Source organism: Notamacropus eugenii, chromosome 6 (genome assembly GCF_028372415.1).
Source record: "Notamacropus eugenii isolate mMacEug1 chromosome 6, mMacEug1.pri_v2, whole genome shotgun sequence".
Classification (NCBI taxonomy): domain Eukaryota; kingdom Metazoa; phylum Chordata; class Mammalia; order Diprotodontia; family Macropodidae; genus Notamacropus; species Notamacropus eugenii.
The window spans coordinates 14,991,268-15,008,992 of NC_092877.1; the positions used below are offsets into that span (position 1 = coordinate 14,991,268).

At 44.1% G+C, this 17,725-nt stretch overlaps 1 protein-coding gene across 1 annotated transcript in view; it reads right to left on the reverse strand.

Annotated features, from left to right (window-relative positions):
• Positions 1-7,949, reverse strand: part of PRR5L (proline rich 5 like) — a 110,211-nt gene extending 102,262 nt beyond the window's left edge. Inside the window, exon 1 of the mRNA XM_072619120.1 lies at positions 7,432-7,949. Coding sequence (XP_072475221.1) covers positions 7,432-7,446 — 15 coding nt within the window. The 5' untranslated portion in view covers positions 7,447-7,949. The remainder of the gene's footprint in view (positions 1-7,431) is intronic.
• Positions 7,950-17,725: the final 9,776 nt, after the last annotated feature.

The window sequence follows — 17,725 nt, forward strand, 5'->3', positions numbered from 1 at the left end:
TATATAAATGCAGGGTTTTATTATTCTGATAAGTCATCAGATATTTCTTTAGAACAAAGTTGTGAGTCACCCAAAGGGCAAAGAAGCACGTAGGCAGTCTGTGAATTGTGCAAGAGACACATACATCTGAGAGATATATGACCAGAAAAGAGATAGGTTGGTCATGGGTCATTTCATCTCCAAACCCTGTCCCTTTGCATCGCCTGTGCCTGCCTCACTCCTGGAAGGGACTCCTTCTCCATTTTCATCTTGAAACAGCATCCCTAGTTTCCTCTGGAGCTCAGACCACTGACCACATGAGGCTCCTCCTCATTCCCCCCAAGCAGTCATGCCTTCCCCACCCCCAATCGCTTTGTAGTGTGTGTGTGTGTGTGTGTGTGTGTGTCCATGTCTTCTTCGATGACTTTGTAAGCTTCTGGAGGGCAGGGACTAACTCACTTTTATATCTGAACTGCAAGCCCCTATCACAATGCATGAAACACACAGCAGGGGTTCAATAGATACTGATTAACTGTAGCAGTTTGACAGGCAGATTGGAAGGAAAGAGAAAGTAAAGGTGGAGACAGAACACGAGCTTCTCAAGGGTAAGGACTTTTATTTCTGTCCTTATAGTCTCAGTGCTCTGTCCGTCCCTGGCCTCAGACAGGCACTTAACAAATCCTTGCTGCTTAAGCAAGGTGGCCACCTCTAAAGGAAAGCCCCCTCGGCACACTGGGAATAGATGGACAGGAGTCACCCAGCATGTAAAGATGTGGACGGACTGCCCTCTGTGCCTCCGGAAGGGGTGCCGGCATTAATGAGATCACAGGTGTTCTTGGGAAGAGTCACCTGTCACTAGTGGCCTGACCTGGCACAATGGATGGTGGCTGTCATAGAAGGGCCAGCCTAGCTGAGGTTCAGAAACACTTATGGCCTGGTTGGTCATAGCAACTCTTGGAGCCCATCTACAAAGGCAGAGGGGCTGTGCTATGGGTCACAGGAGTACAGGTCTAGGGTGCAAAGGCCATCTCCCACATATTGCAAATGAGGAAACTGAAGTAAGGAAATTACATGACTTGGTCAGTGTCAAGCAGGTGATGGCATGGTTGGGATTTGAACTCGGGTCTTCTATGAAACTTTGAAGCTGCTGTGTTGTACAGAATCAATGAATGGGATCTCTAAAGCTTCCAGCTCTAACATTCTAGAATTTAATTGTTCTTCTTTAACTTTGAACTAGCATATAGCTGCTAAGCATACAACCAACCTGATTCCTGCATTCTGAGTGGAATGCCTGCCTCTTCAGTGTCACTTACCTACTGACTACAGACAGCACACTTGGAAACAACCCCAGAATACACAGTGCTTTCTCTTTCAAGTTGGATGGCTCATGCTCTTGGGTGAGCTCAAAAGGGAGGGTCTATAAAAAGGGACAGTCTATAAAAAGGGAATTGTCCTGCTATTGGACTCAAAGTTCACTCTCTAAGCTTCACAGAAATTAACCACTTAGAATCACCTAGAAAGCATGAGGCCATGGATAGAGCACTGGACCCATACTTCAATTCCACCTTAGATGCTTGTGGTAAGCAATGTGACCAAAGTTAAGTTACATCGTGTCCCTGAGCCTCAGCCACCTCATATATAAAATGAGGGACCTGGACTCAAGTCCAGGGGCACCCTAAGGTGCCTCTCAGTTCCAAATCCATTTGCCAGAGTTTGAACTCTAGTCTTCTCCCTCCATAGTCCAGTTATGTTCCTACACTAGTCTGCCTAGGTGGACCCTAGGGGAATAACGAGCTCTGGTTAACTACTTTTTCCTTTGGTTGTGAGAAAAACTGGCTAGAAAAACATGGTAGCAATAAGGGAGATCATGATGGCAAATAGAAGTCCTCCACAAATGGAACCTGAGAGCTAATGGGAAATGAGTCACGTGTTTAGAAGTATTCATTCTTGTACAGATACTAAGAATGGGATCCAGACCTTCATCCTTTCGTTGGAAACAGAGAGCAAAGCAAGACAGTCTCTGCTCTCTCTTTCCAATATGGGAGGTAACACACATGGAGGGCTTCAGCTATAAATCAGATGGAAAGGTGCCATGGTCCTTAGGCTATGGCAGCAAAGCCCATGGCCATGCCTCTTCTTTAATGCCATTTCCACAGATAAAACTGCATTAGTTTCTGAATTCATTGGAACGTGATTGCTAATGTCCCTGGTCAAGGGACAAGGATAGTAACACTTATGCTAAAAGCTTTCTGGCTTAGGATAAAGGATGCACTTCCCTCATTATATAAACATGGCCCAACAGATTCAATGTGCTGCCAGTATGAATCTCTATTGTATGTGTGCATGGGCAGCCCAGGGCATGATGATGTCCTTTCAGGTGGGATTCCACTGTGTTGTAACACAGTCTACTTCAATGGTTCCTAACCTAGAGAGTCATGGATCCCCTGGAGGCCAAAGAGTTATCTGGGGGACAAGAGGTCCTTGAATCCATAAGTGTAACTGGATCTAAGGTTGAAACTTTGACCCCCTTCAACCAGACTTCTAGTCTCTGAAATCTGCAAAACAATTCTAGCTGCTATCTCTTTAAATCAATCTATATGCATTTATTTACCTACCATGTGTCAGGTATCTGTCAGGTGCTGAAAATACGACAAAGGTGGGATAGTCCCTACCCTCTTGGAACTTATGTTCTTATAATATAACTTATTATAAGTTGGAACTTATATTTATTACCACAAATTAGCCAACATACTTCAGTAGAGTGAATAAATGGTATGTCTTGTACATATGTGTGTTACTATTTTGCAACTCTATATAGATCCTATTGTAATTTATAAAATAAAAATTCATTCAAAAGTAATATTAAGTTCATGGTAGCTTCCAAGACTTAACAGTACAACCAGTGTTATCCAGGCATCTGTGCCATTTTTTGACAATAAAAAAGGGATTCCCCCCAAAAATATTGGGAACCACTGGAGCTACATCATTTCAAGAGGATGGGAAGGATGCTCCTCCCGGTTGTCCTCCCCTGGTCTGGCTAACTCTCTCCTGTGTCCTTAGTACACATGTGTTCTTTCTCAACTTCAGCCAAAAAGCAAAATGTTCCTATGGAAGAAAAAAACCCTCCACCTAGGTCCTGGCTGGGCTGGAGCAGGTACTTTCTATGAAAGCAGGGCCATCTGCAGGGTTCTGGGATTAAAAGAAGAACCAGTGACTAATCACCGTCCAGCTGAGATTTCCTGGCTGACGAAGTTCCTGGACTGTCTGCTGAAAGTTAAAAGAGGATTGTTCCTCTGCATTCTTGTGGGAGAGGTGGGATTAGCCATGCCTAGACCCAGGGAGCTCTCAGGAACCTTTATCTACAAGGAGATAAAGGTGACCAACACCCCTCCTAGATCAGTAGATGTGAGCCATCTCCCCATGAACCAACTGCTAAGGATCTGTCTGGTGACCTTTTGCTTCTCTTTTTTTCAAAGGCTGTATTTCAGGCAGTTTACCACTCAGAAGCACCTGGAAGATGACATCATGGTACAGAGGAAGGAACCCAAGACTTGGAGTCAGAGGACCTGGGTTCCAAAACCAGCTTATCTACTTATTAATTCTGTGGCCTTGTGCAAGAATTTTCTTTGTGTTTCAGCTTCATCTTAAAAAAGGAGGTGGAAGAAGGAGGTAGGTCTAGACTAAAAGATCATCTAAGTCTTTTGCAGGTAGGGCCTTTATTATCAAAAAATAAGCAGGAGAAGTGAAGGAAATGAGCAAAATCAGCCAGTCGTTGGCAGAGCTGATGTGAAAAGGGTTGAGGGGAGGGGAGGTGGAAGAGGATGGAAAAAGGCCTGTTCTGTGCCACAGCCTGAAGAAATGTGATGTCAGGAAAAGATGCTAGCTAGCTTTCAACTCTAGACTCCTAGAGAGTCATGAAGCAGCTGGGTGACCCCAGGAAATGACTTCACTACTCTGGGCCTCCGCTTGCTCACCCTGTAGAACAAGGGGGTTGGATGAAATGACCTCTAAAAAGTCTTCTTATTTCACCTTACTCTTCTTCAGAGACCCTATGGAGAGGTAGTGTAACATGGTGGATAGAGATGGAACAAGACCTGGGTTTAAGTCTCTCCTCTCACCTTTCAGGCTTCAAGACAACTCTCCAAGCCTAGAAATTGCTGAGGTACCAGCCTGCATTGTTAGAAGGTGTTTCCTCAAATGGGAGTTCCCTATATATTCTACATTATAGTCAAACTCGACTCTGAGGCTGTTCCCCTAAAGTCAACAGACCTACTCCCACATCCAAGTATTTGCATGGAGCACAGTCCATCCTTCCCCTCCTTTAAGGTTGGGCTCTGATGCCATCTCCATCATAAATTTTTCCCTGGTTCCTGCCTCCTCAAGCCCCCACCCAAGCTCAAAGTGTTCTCTCCTGAGTCAGACTGTTCTAGATCCTTTTTCCCAGCTCTATTCTGTGATCCCATCATCCTTACTTTGCTTTATACAGGTGCCTACTTCCTCTTTCTCTTTACCACCCAAGTAGAACTTCAGCCCCTTTGCAGAAAGAATATATATATATATGTATAATATATGTATACACACACATAAATATATATACATATACACACATTTTTATATAAATATACATCTGTGTGTATGTATATGTATATGCATACATTTCCATCTTTGTGTTTTTAGCCCCTTACACACAGTGTAGCTGGAGAAGGATATGGCAGACCACTCCAGTATCTTCGATATGAATACCCTCAATGGGTCACAAAGAGTCAGACACAACAACACAACTGAACAAGTAACATACACAGCCCTACACTTAGCCCTCCCCATTAGACTGATCCTTAAGGGCAGGGGCTGTCTTTTGCCTTTCTTTGTATCCCACTGTGATTAGCACAATGTCTGGCCTATAGCAGACACTTAGCAAAGGCTTGTTGACTTGATTTAAAAAAGTATTTGCTGAAACACATAACCAGCACAGTTCTTCATATGTGCATTAAGCAATGTGTGTTAAATTCAATTGTAGATGAATTAATTAGCGTTCTACTTCCAGATCTGCAGTCAAAGATGACGAAGTGGTGGTTTTAAGTGGGCTATCCTGAATCCATTAAAGTCCTTAAAGCCTAAGACATGATTTTTCTCTTAATTCACAAGTATGCTTAAATTTCTAGAGCAGTCAGTACTCTCCTACGCTGATGTCTAGCAATCATAACCTTGAATCTACTGTTTTTCCTGCAACGGCTTTCTTTATCTTTTGTTGGGTATTTAGTAGCATTCCCCAAACTTTGTCCTAAGCAGTATTTTAATTTGCGAGCCCACCACAAAGACTTCAGCCCCTTCCCAAACCCCCTGACCACAAGCACATCGTCACGCCTTCAACTGGTGAGTTCCAAGCAACAGAGAGAAGGAAATTTGATGCTACTTCCTGTTTTGTTTTTACTGTGGTTACAGGGTCAGTTCAGTAAAAATGGCAACCATAGGCTATATGTTCCTGTCTCATTGCTTCAGTAGTGAGGTATGTGTCTTATGGTAAACACTGAGACCACATGAGTTTGCATTATGAACGTATAATGATAATGGATGAACAAATCTGATTTCTCTAGCATTTTGAGCCTTTATAAAATACTTTCTGCATGGGTAGCACCTGTATCATCTTCCACAGGAAACTGAGCCTCACAAAGACCCAGTGGTTTAAGATAGAGATAGAAAGTGGGCCTAGAATTTCACTGGCATAGGGAATCGACTCCTAGATAAGAAACTCTCTCAGGCAGCACAGGTTGGCACTCCTCTGCAACGGAGACTCTTGAGAATTGACCACGGCCCTGAGAAATGAGCCATTTTACAAATGGTATCATGTAATGAACAGAACACCAGCCTTCAAGGCAGGAAGATCTGGATTCAAGAACTGTCTCTGAGACAAATACTGACTCTGTGACCCGGGGTAAGTCACTTAACCTCTTAGTGGCCCAGGCAGTTTTGTAAGGTTAGAAGTCACAGAGAAGGTGTTGACCTGCCCTAGTAGAGGGAGCCTTCCCACCTCAGGGACTCCAAGGTCCCTGGCCTTCACCACACTCTCCTAGATCCAGTCCTGACTCTTAGGACTCTTTTCTCCATCATGACCTCCAGTGGGTACCTTCTCCCCACGTCTCCCCCTTTCAGCTTCCTCTTATGCAGCATCCTACTCCCATCGAATGTAAACTCCTCCAGGTCAGGGACCCTCTTTTTGCTTGTAGGTGTATTCCCAGCATTAATAAATGCTCGTTGGCTTGATTGTATACAATCTGCCAAATGTGACATAACAAGGCTGTGCCGTTGCATCCCAGCTCCCACGACACAAGTTTTGTTAATACTAGCAATAGCTGATAAGTCCTGTAAAAAGCTCTTTATATACAGTATGCCATTTGGGCTTCAGCAGGAAGCTTAGGATGCAAGTCCTTTATTTTTAACTAGACTTGTAACTTAATCAATATAGGAGCTACCTCTGACAATGCAGATCAGTACCTGCTCAGCATTTAGAGTCACAGGTTGAAGGGAACTTAGGAGGCCAAGCCTCTCATTCTACAGATAGGAAAACTGAGGCCCAGAGGGAGTGTGACTTGGCCAAATTACCAACATGCTAAGAGAGATAGGAAAGAATTATAAGGGTTTTCCATGGTCCAGAGCTTAAGGAATCTTCCTTTATGGAGAAGAAAGGGTCTCACAAGCTTTTTAAAGCCTGAAACAGCATTTTCTGGTGCATAAGGACACAGAGAAAGGAAGCAGCATTAGCTATCTGCAGAACCCCAGCAGAGACGGAAGGTGCAAGGCCAGGGTGCCATTGTCTCTTTCAGAAGGAAGTTCTCCCACTTATTTGAGAGGCCCTGTCATGAGGAGGCTGGGGACAGTAGAGTTCAGAAGGCCAAGCGTCTTCCTTAGTCAAATAGCTCTGGTAACAATAGACTGGAGGGAAGTCAGGACACCTTTGCCATTGGACTTCCCCGCCGGAAGCCCAGGTTATAATAAAGGGCCTCCTGCTTCCTGTTCCTTAATGATCTTGGGGCGCCTCCAGCCAGGTTATGCGAATGACATTCTAAAACAAAAAAGAATTCCAGGCTGGAACTGCTGGGGAGTTTTTCTATTTTTAAAGTATTCTGTTTAAACCCAATTGCCTTTTAGGAATAAAACGCTCGCAGGGAAGGATACTAAAGAGTGCTTGCTGGCTTTGAAGTTGGAAAACATACTTTGAAATCCCAGAATGACGAGTCACTCCCTAAGTAGTTGTAAGTTCCCCATTTTATAGCAAACAAATTCTCACTTCCTGCTCCCTCATGCCTCTAACTCAGCTACCTCAAGACTACCGTGTGTGGCTATCACTCCCTGATTTTGTCCCTATCCACTTTGGCAGCCTTATCCCTTTCTGGTCCTTCACCTCCACTACCCTCCCCTTCCACCAGGTTCTCAGCAGTCCCCATGCATAATTACCAAGCCTCTTTTCATCCTGGATTTCTTCTTAACTCTTCTCTCCGTCTTCTTGAACTCATGGAAACCAGGCTCCCTCCAGAAGATGGAGTATCACCAACCAAGTCTACTGGACTAACACAGGTGGTTCCTCCCGGCTCATGCTCCCCAACATACCAGACCAGGAGTAGGCCATGTACTTTGGCTCTCTGCTGCTTCCAGGTCTTTTCTTGGTCACCAGTTTAGGTTTGGAGAGGGAGGGGACCTTGGTGGCTATGAACTACAAATTCCTCACTTTTACAGATGAAGAAACTAAGCCCAGAAAAGGGAAATCAGATACTCAAGGTCATCTAGGCAGTTGAGGTACAGGCATCAGGAATCAATCTGGGGTCCTCTGGCAAACCTACTGCTGCCCTTTCTTTCCCAGTGAGATGCGGTCATGTTCTTCTGTGCCAAGAATGCCCGATTCTCATGCCTCAGGGATCTGTGGTCTTATTCGTGGGGGTCCTCTATAAAAGTCCATCCTTCTTTGAGAACTGGCATCTGGAAAAGAGGGAAAGAATCCTTCAACCTGGTCCCACAGAAACACTGGGATATCATAGGCTCATAAGTCAGAGCTGGAGGGGCCCCCAGATTGTTTCATATTACAAGTGAGGAAATTGAGACCCACAGAGGCAAGGTGACTTGGACTTGATGGTTTTAAATGTGTGTGTTTGTCCTTCATTGCTGAGGAAGACCATGCCATCAGAGAAATAATGACATGACTTGCACTTGACTTTGTTTTGAGTGAGGGAAGGCTGTGCAGGTCACCAGCTTCACTTCTCCTCCAGAGCCATCTGAATCCAGTGACAAGATATTCATCAGGATGACTGGAGATGACCCAAGATGAGGCAAATGGGGTTAAGTGACTGGCCCAAGGTCACACAGCTAGTGAGTGTCAAGTGTCTGAGGTGAGATTTGAACTCAGGTCCTCCTGACTGCTGCACTGGTGCTCTATCCACTGCACCACCCAGCTGCCCTATGGTTTTTAAATAATAATGATAGCAAATAGCCAACATTTATATACCACCAAGTGTGTGCTAGCGCTGTGTACTGTGTTTTAATTTACCTCATTTTATATAGTTTATATATAATATATATGTGCACATACTGAGGATCCTTTGTGATAATTTGGAGCCCCCCAAAACCTGAGAAAGGCCTAAAACCTGCACTGGCCAATCAGGAAAAAGATATTTTTGGGCCCATTCTGAGCTTAACCTACTCTAACGTCTTGTGTGATCCGGCATAACAGACATGCTTTGCTTTGCTCTGTGAGTGAACCCAAAATGCCCCATCCTGCATCAACCACGACAAGGCCAGATGAACGGAACAAGAGCATTCTTTTTATGACTGTCCAGGGCAAAATGCCTTGAACCAGACACGATCTTGAATAATGGGACTTTTTCTTATCTTGGTCTTTTATGGATACATGTTAGGCTATGCTACGTTATGTCATGTTAATGGTAGAATATCCTGGATCTCTACTTTCAATAGACACCTTGGCATTCTCTTATCTTATTGTATTTACAATCTTTCCAGTTAAGAAACTCCTTTCTCATATTATGGTTAATACGCATGGAGACTATAATTGTAGCTGACAAAAGCATCCTGAGCCAGAAAGGGAGGGAGAGGTAAGAGGGAATCGCTCTGAAGATATAAGGTCTCCTTTGTCTGTCCTTCCTTGGGCTCATTTCCACAATGAACGTCCACGTACATCTCTGCGTGCATGATCGGCAAGCTTTGAGGGAAATAAACATGGACATGCAGCCCGATTTTGTTTGTTTTTCTTAGAATGAACTCTGTAATGGTTGAGAATTCATATGTATACGCACATTTATACGTATACATACGTGCATACACATACACATCTATATGTGTTTGTGTTTGTATAGAAAGAGAGTCCGTCAACCAGTATTTGTGAAGGCACTGTGCTACGCACTAAGCTAAAAACACACACACACACACACATACACACACACACACACACACACATACACACACACACACATACACACACATACACACACACACATACACACACACATACACACACATACACACACATACACACACACATACACACACACATACACACACACACATACACACACACACATACACACACACATACACACACATACACACACACACATACACACACACACATACACACACACACATACACACACATACACACACACACACATACACACACACACATACACACACACACACACACATACACACACACACACATACACACACACACACACATACACACACACACACATACACACACACACACATACACACACACATACACACACACATACACACACATACACACACACATACACACACACACACACATACACACGCACACACACACACATACACACATACACACACACATACACACACATACACACACACATACACACACACACATACACACACACATACACACACACATACACACACATACACACACACATACACACATACACACACACATACACACATATACACACACATACACACACACATACACACACATACACACACACATACACACATACACACACACACATACACACACACATACACACACACATACACACATATACACACACATACACACACATACACACATATACACACACATACACACACACACATACACACACACACATACACACACATACACACACACATACACACATACACACACACATACACACATACACACACACATACACACACACATACACACACACACATACACACATACACACACACACACACACACACACTATTTCCTCTTTGGGAAGCTTCTTGCAAGATGGAATTGTTTAATGCATTTTTAAAAATATTTCCAGTGCCTAGTACAGTCCCAGGTACACAGTAGGTCCTTAACAAAAGGTTGTTGATTTGACTGATTGCCTAAGGTCACAGAAACAGTAAGTAGAAGAGGTAGGATTTGAACCTAGGTCCTCCGATTCCAAATCCAGGATTTCCTCCTTTCTTCTCCTATGCCTGCCTTCCTTCTTGCATCTATCGTATTCTCCTCTAGTTGTCTCTTCTTGAGGCTAAACTTTCCCAATTTCCTGTATCCAAGTCCCTCCCAATTCTCTTTATCATCTGTCTGACATGGCTGTCAATATTCCACTTAAAATATGGTGCCTAGGACACAGAATAGTGGGATTATCACCTCCCTTTACTAGGAGATTTTGCCTCTTGGTGATCAGTCTGACTACATTAGCTTTTTTTTTTCAGCTGTTGGATTGTAGAGGGCCTGTTGTTAATTAACACCCCCTCTCTCTCCCCCACCCTCACCCCCCAAGCAGTAAGGGGCCTCTTCCTCTAGTGAAGGGGATTCAAAAGCTGTATTACATCTTGAATTGTGGGCCAATCCAACAGTACTAGGAACTCCCAGGGCCAGGACCCAATTACCTCTCATTCATTCATTCAAAAAGCATAAAAAAGCCGAGGAGAAAATACCACCTAAACTCTCTGACACACCCCAGCCTCCTGAGCAAACCGCAGTTTCTAGCTTTCTTTGGAGGAATTAAAGTACTTCAGAGGACTGAGTCTCTAAGGTTAAATCCTGGCCTGGAGCAGTAACAAGGAGTAACCCAAAGAAAGCTGATTATGGAATTCAAAGACTGCCCTCCAAGCTCCCTGACTTTAGGCTATCATCAATCAGCATTTCTTGAGAAGCTACTATGTGTCACGATCTCAGGTAGGTCCTGGGGATTCAGATATAAGGATTGCAACAATCCCAACTCAAAAGGAGTTTATGTTTTACTCTGTGTGTGTGTGTGTGTGTGTGTTCATCCTTTGTTACCGAAGAAGACCATGCCATCAGAGAAATGATGACATGACTTGCACTTGACTTTGTTTTGAGTGAGGGAGGGCTGTGCAGGTCACCAGCCTCACTTCTCCTCCAGAGCCATCTAAATCCAGTGACTAGATATTCATCAGGATGACTGGAGATGACCCAGGATGAGGCAGTTGGGATTAAGTGACTTGCCCAAGGTCACACAGCTAGTGAGTGTCAAGTGTCGGAGGTGAGATTTGAAGTCAGGTCCTCCGGACTCCTGCACTGTCATTATGTTTTACTGAGGGAGACAAGGATCCATTCATCCATCCATTCTTCCACCCATCCATCCGTCCATCTGTCCATCCATCAGTCCATCTGTCTGTCTGTCTATCCATCTTCCCAGCTATCTACCTATCTAATCTATGTATCCATCTCTCTCACTATCTATCCATCTACCTATCTAATCTATGAATCTATCATTTATCCATCCATTTATCTATCCATCTGCCCATCTATCGACCTATCTAATCTATAAATCCATTTATCTATCATCCCTTCACCTGTCCCTCTATCATCTATCCATTTATCCCTCTATCTATCCTTATATCCAGAATATAAAGGGAATAAATGCAAAAATATACAAAGTAGTTAAATACAAGGTAGTTTGAGAACTGAATCCTCCTACTATGATGAAGATCTAAGAACGACCATAAGCATCAGGAAGAGGGAGGAGATGGACACAATGGGCTCTGTTAATGTCATCAGAAGATCGCTGGATTCAGTGTCGTGAGCCCAGGCTGGAAATCATGACTCACACTTGGTAGCTGAATGAGCTCAGGTAAGTTTCATAACTTCCCAGAGCCTCAGTTTCCTCACATGTATAAGAGGGACAATGTTTGTAATGCATCCCTTACTGGAAGGTTGTGAAGGAAGGACTTTCTTAAAACCTTAAAATGCCTTAATTATTAAAAGTCTTTTCTATAGTTGTTAGATTAACTATTACCATTTGTCACTGTTATCAGAAGGTGAACTAGGATTTGAACTGGTGTAGTTCGACGACATTCAGATTTCAGACTGCCGCTTTACGCACTGCCCATTTGGCCTTCGTTGGCTCCAACCTCCCCACATCTTGGATGATTCATGAACACCCTGGTTCTATCACGTGCCCCTGACCTTCTGCTTGGTGTTCCAAAGGTCTTCCTCAGACACACAACTCACATACTTCTTTGGGCTGTTTTGGAAGGAAAGCTAACATGTGCCTGAGAAGACAAATGCACTTCCCTTTCTCATTGTTTCTTTCCTGCTGTAAGGCATGATGGGCAATTCACTGGAAAAATCCCCATGTTATTCTCTTAGACATGCAGCATGAAAGAATGGAAACAATGCCACACTTGGAGGCGGCAGGGGCTGCGTGCCTCTCTTGCCCCTGACACTTAACAGCTGTGTGATCAGAAACAAATCACTTCACTTTCTCAGGCTCAATTTCCTCATCTGTAAAAGGGGATATTAAACCTGTCGTACTCAATCTGGCCTGAATGTGGTAAGGACCGAAGGAAATAACATACATTAGGTAATTTTAAACCTTTAAGTAAGACATGAATGTCAGTTCTCCTATTTCTTATTATTATCGAAAGCAGCCAGCTGTGGTGACTACAGGGCTGGTCTCAGAATCAGGAAGATGTGGGTTCATTTCCAACCTCTGACCCCAAGTAACTTACTTAACTTCTCAGTGCCCCAGGCAGGTCTCTAAGATTATAAATTGCAGACCGCGTTCCAATCTACATTAGTAAAAACAGCTTCCTAATTTGGAACTCAAAAATGATTTCAAAAAAATAACGTTAAAAATTGTTTTTACATAAAATTGAGAAAAATAAAGATAACATTCTTTAAAAGATAAAGGAAGTCTCCTTAGCAATGGGAGTTCCCTGCACCATTGAAATTACAGATCTGCTAAAAAAAAAAAAAAAAAAAAAAAAGCTTACCCTCATTCTCACATCATCCCTGTTCTCCACAGCCCCGCTGCTCTGGGACCAAAAGCCTTTTCTGGAACTCTAACCTTCAAGAAGTGCATTCACTGAATCTTTCTGCAGCCGGTCAATCTTTCAAATGACCATCCCTTTTTTCTATTGTCTCATCCAGTCAACAAGCATTTAGTAATCACCTACTATGTGCCAGGCACCGTGTGGGTTGCTGGAAATACAAGTACAATGAATGAGACCACCCCAACTAATAAGAAGTTTGCATTCTCAGATGAAAGACAAGTCCATGGATGAGAATACACAGGGTCATTAGAGAATAAATACAAGGTAGTTCATTGCCAAGCAGTTTGGGCGGGAGGGCACCCCCACCTTTGAGAGACTGGTTACTAAATGACTGATGTTCCCCTTTGGAATAAGGAAGCTTGTCCAAGCTGGTCTAAAACTCTTGTGCCTCCCTAGTTAGTCAGGTGCTCAGTGGTGTTTGCCGGCACTGACCCCTACTGGTAACACAAGTGATCCATGAAATCTTGTCGGCTGTAACCCAGGACTGCTGGGTGGAACTCTTCTGGATTTTCATTTCCATCCACTCTACACCCAGTCTTAAAGAGCTGCTTTAATAAATTGGTCTAAGAGCCAAAGATATAATATGAAACCTTGTAAGTAGGAGGAATTTTAAGAATGAGTTTTAAAAAAGCAAACCCATTTATTAAGAGCTTACTATGTGCCACACATGGTGCTAGGCACTAAGGATACAAAAATAATTGAGCCTGATAGTCCTCACATCCTAACAGGGGAAAGCCGCATAGGAAGGGGGGCTAAAGTGGGTACTGTCACGGTGGCAGACTTTAGAGATGGCCACTTTGTGACCTAGTGCCCAGGTTCTGGGCAAGAATGAACCCAGGGCCTCAAGAGCTAGGGGTCAAGTTCAGATGGGGGAAGGAGAAGGACCATAGGACAGGAAGCATAGTTTGGAGATGTCTCAGAAGAAAACATGGGATCATAGATTGAGAGTCCAGGTGGGGAAACTAAGTCCCAGAGAGGTCAAAGGCCTTGTCCAAGGTTACTTAGGCATCAGATGTGGGATCTGAACCTGGGTCCTCAAGTTCCTAAAGCCATTTTTTTCCTATAGGGCTGTGCTGAGATAGGTTTGTTCTCGTTAGTTGGGAAGAGCACTGATTCTGTAGTCAGAAGACCTGGTTCTTAACCTCTTGGCCTCAGTTTCCTCCTCTATCATATGAGGGAGTTGGAGTAGATAGCCCTCTGGGGTCATCTAAGACACCCTGTAACTCTGCAGGCCCCTGACCCAGGACATGCTCTCCTTGAGTACACAGACCTCCAAACCACCGTTGGATCTAAGCCAGAGGTTCTGAGGGCACACATATGATCAGTGAGTGCCAGGGCAGGGGCAGGACCGAATTCATTCTTGCTTGGCAGGCTCTGTTTGTCAGGCAGACAAACTGTGTGGCTCCAGTGATGGAGGGTCGGTCTAGCCAGCCCATGTAATCACCTCACTCAGTCTCCCTGAGAGCACAGATGATGGCTGGGCCCCGGGTACTCACATTTCACTCTCCTCCCTTTGGGAGAGGGCCAAGGAATGGAGGTGGACTGCACTTGTTTGTGGCCTAATGTTTCAAGTGAAGGCTGAATGACCTAATGGCCTAATAGAATTAATTACTTCTCCACTTTTCAAGCTGAACAAGGTAAGAGGCAGTTTTAGATAGATGGACAAACAATGTGGAGAGCTACAAATTTCCTGGCTCTTCCTTGTCTGTGATGTTGACAATCAACCAACATTTATTAAGGGCTCACCATGTGCCAGATTGTGCTAGGTGCTGAGGACACAGAGAAAAACTGAAAACAGTCCCAGCCCTCAAGAAGTTTCTACTCCAATAGAGCAGACAACTTGACATAAATAGTCAAACCATACAAAATATATACAACGTAGGCCAAGGTGACTGGAGAGGGGTCACACTGACGGGAGAAGAAGTAGTACCATGAAAACCCAGAGGGGGAGAATATAGCCAGGAAAAGGAGCCCAACCAAGCCGAATGCTGCAGAGACATCCAGAAAGATGAGAGAAACTGAGAAAAGGTCACGATTTGACAACCCTATTGAGTGTCACGAGTGGGAATGGAAAAAGGCTGCTGCTGGAGCAAACCAGGAAGAGGGTTTGGAAAACGGTGAGCAATGGTGAGAAAGGAAATGGAATCAAAAGGTCCTAAGTTCAGAGGGGACCCTAAAGACCCCCTTGAAATGAAGTGGTGTAGAAGTGAATCGTAGGGATCAAAACTGGAAGAGAGGAGAGCATAGCCAGGGAAGGTGATGCGATAGTCTGGGAAAGGGGTGGAGAGACTGGAGTCCCAGGGAGGACAGAGGAGGCTCAGGCGGAGATGGAATGATGAAAGTTTAGGCTCAGAGAAAGGAATTTCCAAATTCTTCAACATGGAACTGGAACACTTCTGGGTAGTGGGAAATCAAAGGTATGACCTTTCTGGTCTGTCCGGAATAAATGCTTTTTCATTCATTCATTCATTCACTCATTCATTCATTCATTTGTTCATTCAATCCTTTAAAGGAAGACTTACTGGATAGAGGAGAGGGTGGGGTTATATTTAGAAATGGAGATGATGTAAAAAGGAAAAGGTCAATTAAAGCTTTTAAAAAAAAATCAACAAGCACTCATTAAGAGCCTACTAGATTCCAAGTACTATGAGGATACAGATATAAAAAAGGACATAATTCTTCCTCTCAATGAGCTTACATTCTATCAGAGGAGACAGAAAAACTCCCCACAAAAACAAAGAAACAAAAAATGACCAGGATGCAAGAGAAAGGAAGAAATGATCCAGGCAAAATGTCTTAAGAAATTGGAGGAAGTCACACTTCCCCCTAGGATGTCAACAAGGCTGGCTTCCTAGTGGAAGTCGCATCTGTGCTAGCCTTGAAGGGAGAGAGGGTCTTTAAAAACCTAGCGGAGAGGTATGGGTGAACGACAAGGGAGTTCATCCCAAGTAAGGAGGATGTCCACAAACGAAGCAATGTGTCTTCAAGGAAAGAGTCCTGCCCCCAGAATCCAGAGACCTGGTGTAGAAATGTGGCTGTGGGGCCGCCTCCCTGAGCCCCAGTTCTCATCTGTAAAATGGGGATGATGTCATCTGTGCTGCCCACCTCACAGGTGAAGTGCTGACCTCAGAACGCCGCATAAGGGGGAGCTGCTGTGACTAACTGCAATGAATCTCTCTGTTCATAATAAATTTGTCAGAGGAACCACACAAATCCAGTAAACAAATAATTAACTTTCGGAGTTCACCGAGGTCCATTTTCATTCTAAATTCTGAAGTCTGGGCTCTGAGCCAGTCCACCTCCTTCCTGACATTCCCAAATTTTAAGCAGCATTCATTTTATTTGGCAATGCTTCCGGGCACAATGCTGGCGATGGGGGTATGTGGGGTATGGAGGGCCGGGGGCCATCCCTGGGGGGTCAGAGGCCTGGAGAAAATCACACCGTGTGTCACATCAAAGGCTAGTTCGTTTGTACAACTAAAATAGGCCACAGAGCCACAGCAAAGGGCAGGCTTGAAGGGAAAAGGACCTTTCATAAAAGGAGGCTGGAGAGCAAGGGGTGGTTAGTTACACCAGGATGATGGGGGGAGGGGTGATGCTGAAGCAGAGCCCTGACACAATTGCCCAGCCTCCAGGTACCCCAAACTGATCTCGTGATCGGAGGCATTTCCTGGCTTGGGCTGCTGGGACAGGAGGAGTCTGATCATGAAGGAATTCACAGACTCGGTGCTCGCAGCTCCGTTCCCAGGAATGCCGGATTATTTGGAGCATATTACTTCCTTTCTGGATGTCTCTGAATTCCCATCTTGAAGTTAAAGTTAATAATCACCTCCTCTTGAGCTCCACGAGGTACCAGGTCAGGAAAAAGGATGGCCCAGGGCCAGCATCAGAGCATCTCCCAGAGCATTTCTAGCAAAGTGGGCTCAGAGACCAACCTCTAGGGAGTGTTCACTTAGGCAAAGGACGAGACCATTGGAGAGTAACACTTCCTCACCTTCAAGGTGACTCCATCCATGTGAAGGTGCATTATTAGCTTGGGATAAAATGGAGCCAATTCCCCAGGCAGGGAAATGCAGTTACAAACTCTCACTCTGTGTCTACCCTTTGGAAAAGCTGAATTTTTATTACCCACGCTACACTGGGCTATAAATTGATTACCTATTAACAAAATGTTATAATATAAATTTGACAATTACAGTATGATCTCACAAATAGACTGATAAAGGGGGAATGTGCTTATTATGAGTTAGAAAAAATCTAGATTACAGAATTTTTTTTAAAAGGACAATCATTTTTTCTCTTCACCAAAGAGAGAGAGGTTAGGGTAACTAAGTGTGGTGGAGAACTAAATTAAATTCGATAAACATTTATTGAATGCCTTCTACATTCCGGGCACCAGGGAAACAAAGAAAAC